Source organism: Medicago sativa, chromosome 8, assembly GCF_051527215.1.
Source record: "Medicago sativa cultivar Bolivia chromosome 8, Bolivia_mono, whole genome shotgun sequence".
NCBI classification, from domain to species: Eukaryota; Viridiplantae; Streptophyta; class Magnoliopsida; order Fabales; family Fabaceae; genus Medicago; species Medicago sativa.
The window spans coordinates 27,613,174-27,622,168 of record NC_140756.1 but is presented as its reverse complement, the minus strand read 5'-3'; the positions used below and the strand labels follow the sequence as shown (position 1 = coordinate 27,622,168).

The following is an 8,995-nucleotide window of genomic DNA, read 5'->3' as shown; positions in this document are numbered from 1 at the left end:
AATTCAAGGTCTCAACCATCCCTGAAAAAGAAGAATCCACATTGATACCCATAACACAACTCTTAGTAAAGTCCACTCAAAGACATATTTAATCGTCAAAAGATTATCCATCGTTTCTTCACCTATAAAGAGTGTCATATATGTATTGGAGATTCGACACCGACAGACCATATAACCCCACCTTATAGCCCGAATACATACCCATCTCCTCCGCCTTCTTAACAGACATACTAAGACGCTCAACCATCAGAAAGAAAAGGAAGGGGGCCAATGTGTCACCTTCCTTAAGCCCTTTGTAAAAACAAGTTTTTTTTTTTTTTACGAAGTTCATTTTTCAGTCTTAAATAATTATTAATTATGAAGTATTTGATTAAAATTTTTATTCATACACCCCTTAGTAAATCTTGACCAAAAAAAAAAAAACCTTAGTTAAATAGGCAGACAACAGTGACAAATACAACTAACATTACACCAAATTACCAAACAGGAAAACCCTCGCACATACATGACTCTCAACTGGGGTAAAAGGAAAAAGAACAGAAGATAACCAGACAAGCAATTCCTAGAAAGTCCGTGATTTTACTGATATGAGTCAGTACATGCAAATAAAATAACAGATAAGCTCTAAAAACTTAACAAGAAAGTTATGTTTTCTCAAAGAATATAGAAATATGATATTTAATTTCAAGTCCTGTCTGAACATCAGATCAGAATATTGTACAATGAGGAGTTTTATGGTAAACAAGGTAACTACTTCTTAACCTTGTTTCAAATAGGTGAGAATGTGTCAACAAATTAAATGAATTCAAAGCAAGAATCAATGTGGAAAGGAATGATGTTGGAGGTAAACATCGAGCATGCATTGACTCTGTTCCTTCTAGGTTCAAGACTGACCATCATTCTAGCAAGACACTAGCCGAAAAAGCTATGCCAGAAAGATGAAAGAAATGGGGGATGCTGGAGAAGAAAGAGAGAACTATTCCGTCTATTCATGTAACTTGCATTTCTGCAGATAGGAATGATTGTATTTAACATATTTAGTCCAGTAAGGCCGATACTTTGTCATGGCAATCGCTAGCCACGGCTTCATATTACCATTGTAATGTACAACTGCTGCATTCTCTATCATTGATCGATCTACAGTTGGACTATAACCCAAACCAAGGACATGCCACGATTTATTTAGTGGATGTGTCAGCCCATAGAATGTCATTAGTCCTGGAGGTAATGTCCCCAGCTTCCAAAGCACCCTGTCTTCATTCTAAAATCAGATTAAAAAAAGCTAGGTCAGTGAAAGATTTGTCATACTAATCTAATTGTGTATGAATAGACACTATGATGCAAACTAATGCTATAATCAAAAGCTCACCATATTTTGCCATTTGTGATATATGCCAGTGATATCCTTCTTTTTCCACTCCTTGAGATCAAATACGTTCATGCCATATGCCCAACCACAAGCATTTGGATCAAAGTTTCTTGCAATATGTGGATTTGAAAAGTTAAGATATTTGTCAAATCGGTGAAAGCTTTCACCACATGTTTCAACTGCACCATTTACTTTCCCCTGAAGATCAACTTCCCATAATCCTGTCAAATCCTTCTGAACAACGATGTCATCATCAAGAAAAAGGATTTTATCTAATTTAGGATAAACTTCTGGAAGATAGAATCTAAGATGGTTGAGCATCGAGAGATATTTTGGGTTTCTATATTTCATATTGGAAGCACTAGAAGAAAGGGTGGTTGGATGGCCTGCCTTGAAATAATACTCTTTCATTTTTGCAGATTCAAGCTGCCGCAATACAGGGCAGTAGGATGAGTTCAACCACTTAAAATCATCTACATTTTGAACATGGATTGTAGCTTTTCCAGGAGGGTTCAAAAGAAACCACATGTTCATGGCTCCAAAATTGAGTTTATCAGTAACAAGATGGAAAACATGCTTTGAAGGATCCTGCAACATTGAACACAAGAACATAAAGACAATGAGAGTTGGTTTAATGATATAATATTTTCTCAAATCATACATGGAGTACACATGAAAGATATTCAAACCCTACAGTCAAGGAACAAATTATTCACTGTCTATAAAAGGAAATAATGCACACGGAACATCGGTTTCATAAATAGATCATCTTAGTCACCTTTGCATTTGTAACAGCTGAGTTCACAACAACGGATGCTGCCAAGACATTGTCTGAAAATAGTGCATAATGATAAAGACTGGGATTCTCCAAGTTCTCACTCCTAGGGAACTTCCTTTTTTCAGGAGGAAGGAGGTAGTAATCTATTGTGAGGCGCATTGATAAGCAATGAATTCCACTTGGTATGGTCTTGGCAGCCAACTGACTGAGGAATGTGCTTTGTTTCTTCAAGCTCCTAACTTTCTCATCAGCTGTCTGTAGCATTGCTCTCAATTTTCCAGTGACCAACTTGCTGTCATACAATTGCCCCCGTGCCTTTGACAGAACTTGGCCCATAGCCTTTATTTCTTGACGTGTACTAGAGATAATTACACTAAATTAGTTAAGCAGAAAATTCAGAAAAAGGCATACAAAATGTGAATGAATACAACCTAATTCGAACCTGTGATGAAGATCTGAATCAGCAATTGCATCACCTAAAGCATGTTGACTCTCTTTGAGCCTAGACTGCAGCTCTTGCAACAGTTCAAGCTTGTTGTTCATCTGCGCGATACTCACATATACCCTAGCCATAATGATCTGGTCCCTCATAAACCGAACAGAAGAATCAGCATTTTCATTCTCAATTTCTTTCCTCCAAATGCTGTATTTACCCAGTACGGCTGACTCAACAGATCTTGAACGTTCAATAGCTTCATTTTCAAGTTTTACGATTACTTCATTGTCCATCTTTACCAACTCAGCAGCACGCTTTTCCTGCCTTTTTTCTATCAATTGCTGCAGAAAATAGTTATGAAGAACATGAAAAATCCCATTCCCAAAATGAAAAACACTCAAAGTCGAAACACAATGTTTGGTTTGAACAGAACATCGTTGTGAATGCTTGGCAATTGGAAAAACAAGTTGTGTGTCTCAGACATGCCACAATTCAGTAAGAATGAGAATATTTTCAATCATGTTGGAGAATATTACGTTTTAGGCTAAATTTACCAAAAGAGAATAAAATGCTCTAAAGAAAATTATAAAATTTTAACATGTCTAAAATGTACTATCAACAAAAAGTTATTTTCAGCTAAAAGCTAATATCATTTGAGGTGGAAAACATAAGTCCTGTTTACTTTCTGAAATATTTTCAGTTTTAAATTTTCTAAGATTTAAGGAGACGGAAGATTCACGTAATAAACATTTTTTATGAGAGAAGACGGAAGACTATCTTGGAGGAATGTATTGTTAGAACCAATGAAAACACTGTTTTAGCACTTCAAAATTTCTGAAAATGTTAAATTTCTTTTCGAAAATTGTAAAATCAAATAGTGAGGTAAATACTAGAGCTATATCTCTTATGTCTATTAGTTGAAGTGAAAATGTAAACATGAAACACGGACCCTTACTTTTTCCTTTGTTGATGTCAAAAATAAAAACTAAAAATGAGCTACAATGCAAACTATCACTAACATAAGGAAGGTGTGTCCAAATAAGCCAAATGCAAGTTCTAACAAGAAAATGTCACAAAATGATGCTCACCCTTCGGACTTGTCGTGTAGGGCTATCAGTCCAGTGAGTAAGACCCTCTGCACAAAAAAATAGTTGGAGGGTAAATTAAGCAACAACACATGCATATTATACAGTATAGAGTGTGACACCACCTGAAGATCTTCCTTCCTTCACCTTTCGTTTTTCTTGTGTAACATGTGTTGTTGGTTGCTTTACCTTTAATTAAAAAATCAAACATGAATTAACATTTGGAGGCAATAAAACAATAATGGCTTTTTATACTTATTTTAAATACAGGAATTAAAATTTCCACGCAGAAGCACATTAGTCCAAACCTCATAGGCAGCATTTGAAGTCTCTAATCCAACAACTCTCCATGACGCAGACATATTTTTTCTAAAATTGTCAAGACTCAAAGGCCCCATATCATCTGTGCTGGATACAATAACATCGAAAACCTAAAATATAATATTAATTAGAAAAATCTAACGTGAAAAAATTAAATGTTAAATATGGATCAACTGTTTATAAGCCTGAGCTTGCCTCTTTCGAAAAGGTTGATTTAAGGTCTTGCAATGCATGCCATTCTCTCCATTTGGCAGCTGGCTGCAGTCAACAGTTATTTCAAGTCAAACAAAAAAATAATCTCTAAGTGATATCCATTATTTAGTTACATAGCCAATATCGCACAAAACAAGCTACCTGTCTATTTGCAGCAGCTGAAATATCATCTTGATCTGCACAATGCATTTCAAGTAAGTAAACCGGCTTAAACTAATAAATATACATGTAAAGAAATACATAGCAATTGTGTTGTGTCAATTGCAGTCGCAGTAAATAGCAGTTTGTTCAAATTTCGCTACACTACAATGCTATAGCACCACTATTTGAAAACACTTTATACTAAATTAGCTTATCACAGAGCAATAGCGACTCTTTCAATTTTCGCTACACTACAATGCTATAACACCGCTATTGGATAACACTTATAGAGAAGTTGTTTTTCTCTTTCTCATTGAAGTGAAATAGACAGAAGAAACTAGAAGATAGATGAAGCACATTTCAAGTCAGCGACATTCTACACCATTTCATTTCATAAATTCAACAGTCTATTAGCGCAAATGAGGACTGACATAGCCTCTCGACCATCAATTCTACAACATAGAGAAGAAAGGGCAATCTGTTCTATAAAGCTCCTACCATGGAAGAATCCAGGAATGGACCCACTGTAGGTTTATTCTAGACAGCTTTTACCTTGCACTTGCAAGAGTCTAATGTCACAGCACAAAGTTGCGACCTCTAGACACATAAATAGTAATTTTAATTGTTGCACCAAGGCTCCCTGTTCCATTCTTGTGCTTGTTTATGCTTTAGACTATCCAAATATCACATTGGATCCCAGCTAATACCAGTCAAGTCAAGTGAACTCGCTTAAAAGGATACAACTATATTTTTTCAATTCAGAAGACTTAGACCCAAGACCTTACTTAAGAGGAACCAAACTCCTTACTTACCCACTTGGAACAACATAAGTTGATATTACGGTCACTGAAAGAGAATAGACAAAATATTTCAATTCTTATTTCACTAATACACAGATTTTATGCCATCACAGAAGTTCCAACAGCACAAAACCCCAACAAGCAACAACAAAATTTGCTCTTCTTATCTAGAGCTGTCAACATTAGGGGGCCTAAATATGGGGCTTAACGGGGGTCCAATAAAAGGGGGCTTTTCAATTTGGGGTTTTTTTGACAGCTTTATTCTTATCCACAAGTTTTCATAATACATCAAGCACATCAAATAAATATAAGCATAATATATTGTCAAATTTAAGGATAATCTTTAAAAATTAAGGACAAGCTTTAAAACCAAATGACTTTTGTTTAATTAGAAGTAAATCAAAGTATATATGGTGGCGCCTATTGTGAGAAGGTGTAGAATCTAGCCTTTGATAATATCCGCAGGTGTAAAGACCTACAGATGTGCTGGTAAGGGAAATAATTTGTAGCCTCTCATCACACACCCCTAAGTAACTACTAAGAGATCAATACTTAATATCCCATTTCACCTTGTCTTCAAGGTGAACATGATGAATACATGGGCTCACCAAAGCCCTCATCTCCTCTTGTGAAATGTGCATTTAGGATGTGCCTTTTTTCTTAAGACTTCAATTTGAAAGTTTTTGTGGTGGCAGCTTAATGTCTCTCAGAGGTTCTATAGTTGCACAGCCAATCTTTTTAATGATGGGTCGTATATATCAGTCCCATCGACTGCAAAGCCAACAAATATGCAAGTTTGCCACCATGCCGCGACAAAATCCTATTGCTAAACTCATTGACAGCTGCTATTCCATTGGACGTGATCTTTTGTCCCTTTATGTTTTCACCCTGAATTTCGGTCTCCACTCCAAATTAATTGTCATTCAACAACAGAGATGCTAACTGCTTGCTTACCTTTGGTGTACCCATGCATCAACTTATTAGCAAAGAAGTTAAATTATATTTTTCATGCAACAACTATGGGCCTAACAAAGAAGGATCTTATTAGCTAAAACATAAGTTTCACAATAATTTGGGCTTGGCCAATCCTTCCTTTACCGAGAATACCCTCTGCTTTTTGTTTGCGCCCAACGGGACAACAAACTGGCCCCATGCATGTGATCACTCTTGTCTTGAAAGTTGAAACTTCAACCTCGAAGTTGTAAAACGGCAATGCACCAACCCCCCTGATTCTTCCACCAAAGTCACACAGCCACCATGCCGGTACAAGTATCTGGCGGAGGAAGCTTGATCGAAATGTTCAAGAGTTATAGCTTCACCATTTTTGAATAAGTCTCCAAAGTAAAGCTTGGGTTCGACAGTTCAAGTGGAGACGACAGTGCATCTGTCCCATTCAGGACCCGCCTTCTAGATCATCGATGGTTCTTCCCTTTTCAACGTCCTAACCTTTGTGACCATACCAACGCCCTTGGATGCTTCTACTAGGCCCCACAAAAAATATAATTGGGCTTTGTTCTCTCATCTCTTTTCCACCATTGCACGACCCATGGCAACACCTTTCGCTCCATTACCTGCTTCTGTCAGTTCCTTCTCTCTGTCTCTCCTGTGGCTAGAGTCGACCGTAGTCTTTCTAACTCATATTGTTCTCCACCACCTTCACTGCTTTGTGTTTACTTATGTTTTCTAATTCTTGACCCTTGGTATTGAGAGGTTTGTGTTTCCTTATGTTTTCTAATTATTGACCCTTGATATTGAGAGGTTGTGAATATTGTGTTTTCACTTCTTGGGTTGTCTTTAGTTTCAAGTTTGTTTGCTTCCCAAATATTGTTTCTTGTCTTTCTTAGTTTTTACCCCCCACCACTTTTTCCTGGCTCTGATCTTGAACTTCGCCCCCACTTGCAACTTAGATCCATAATCTTGAAGACAAAGTCAAACCTCAGATTCAAATCTCTTCAGCACTGCCTTCTTCTCGGGATGCATTCTGATTCTTCTCCTCCTTTCAAGGCCACCACATACAATACCTTTATTCCCACGGGATTCTAATGGCTACAAAATGAAAATGCTGATGTACTTAGATAAGCCACCAATAAGCCTCCTTCCCATCAAATGTTGGAGTCATTCCCAGTCCATTTTCAGTAAAGATTCCTCCAAAGCTCCAAAATAGGAGCTCTAATACCAGTTGATAGAAACTGGATTAAATGATAGAAGAAATGGTGTCTATTGATTGAAAGAACTATTACAGTCTATGTATTCAAAAGACTTTGTGCTCACCCACTCCAATTTCCTCACAAAACCAAAGATACCACGTCTAATCTCCTTTCTATTATTTATAGCCTCCAATCTTACGCGCATAACTAAATGACTAACTAACTAACTAACTAAGAAATTACCTTTCAACGAATCACAACAAAGAAAGGCTTTTTTTTCCATACTACATCAATTTCGGTGTACGGCATTATATGGATTGTAAAATGGAAGTGTATTAGGAAAATGCTAAAGAAACAAAATGCCTCCATGAAAAATCTATTGGCCACACTTGAAAAGGAAGTTAACCACTATCAATACTATCTAAAACATCCATCCCTAGCAGAAGAATTGAAGACATAAAACAGTATTGTCAAATAGCAGCTATAGCAACACTAATAAGCACTATACCGTAGCGGAATTTGAACAAATTGTAATTGTTCTGAGATACGCTATTTAGTACAAACTATTGTCAAATAACGGATGATGCATCGGCAATACAGCCTTCTTCCAATCCGAGTAAAAATAGTGACGTCAGTAACGCTAACAATTTAATGATAATTACTAATATTCTCTTAATAACCCTTCCTTCATCTAAATTCCCAATACAGCAACAATTAAATACAATAACACTTTAATAAATCATAAATGTCTAAGTTAACCCTTCAAATACAAAAGTATACCCAATCAATTAAAAAAAATATAACCATACTCAATAATAAATATTCACAAACAAAACATCAGTAATAAAAAATCAAAAGTAGTATGTAGCACCGACACTTCTAATTGAAAGTGTGCCGGACACTACATTTATTACGTTCAATTATGTCATTTTCTCATGTTATTACTTCCGGTGTCAACGTGTCAGTGTCCGTGTAAGAAAAAAGTAGTGAACTAACCAGCAACGTGAAAACCTCGACCGAAGAAGAAAACAATCGGCGTAAGAACACATAGAAGAACGAAACTCAAAACAGGAAAACGAATTCCTTTGCTTCCGTTCTTAGCGAAGGAAACCCCTCGCTTTGGCGGCATTTCGTATCAAAAATCTGCAAAACAAGAGAAAAATTAAGAAAAATATACAAAAACACAGAGAGAGAGAGAGAGAGAGAGAGAGAGAGAGAGAGAGAGAGAGAGATCGAACTTGAAAGTGATGAACGGTTGAAGTAGTTAGGGTTTCTCATCCAAACAGTGTAGCAAAAATACACAGTGCTTGAATTCGAAGTTCCCAAAAAAAAAAATGAAAATGTGAGAGTGAGAAAGAAATGGATGAATCAGAGGGAGGATATTCTGTGTTGTTTCTGACACTTTCTTTTTTCGGTATTTTTATTTTCTTGCAGTTTCTTCTATCGTTTTCTATGGTGATTAATCATTAATCATGTGAGGGGATTAATTTAAGTAATTAAATGTGTATAGTTGGGATTTCGTAATCAGATAACGGCGCGGATGGTGAAAACGACGTCGTTGGTCGTCGGCAAGTAAGATTATGTGGACTGTTTTTGACTTGATTGTTAATTTAAATTGGATTAGCTGCTATTAATCCGCCACACCGGAACACAGTAGTTTATTACTAAGATTTAAAATATATATATATATATATATATATATGTA

At 36.3% G+C, this 8,995-nt stretch overlaps 1 protein-coding gene across 1 annotated transcript; it reads right to left on the bottom strand.

The window, feature by feature from the left end:
• Nucleotides 1-649: 649 nt before the first annotated feature.
• Nucleotides 650-8,703, bottom strand: LOC146898052 (polygalacturonate 4-alpha-galacturonosyltransferase-like). Its single transcript, XM_085737876.1, has 11 exons — nucleotides 8,529-8,703; nucleotides 8,287-8,433; nucleotides 4,344-4,378; nucleotides 4,185-4,247; nucleotides 3,977-4,099; nucleotides 3,794-3,857; nucleotides 3,672-3,718; nucleotides 2,590-2,924; nucleotides 2,148-2,505; nucleotides 1,370-1,957; nucleotides 650-1,261 (listed from the first exon to the last, which is right to left on the bottom strand). The coding sequence occupies exons 2-11, from the start codon at nucleotides 8,417-8,419 to the stop codon at nucleotides 986-988; spliced, it is 2,022 nt and encodes a 673-aa protein (XP_085594002.1). The 5' UTR covers nucleotides 8,420-8,433; nucleotides 8,529-8,703; the 3' UTR covers nucleotides 650-985.
• Between the last annotated feature and the right edge of the window lie 292 nt (nucleotides 8,704-8,995).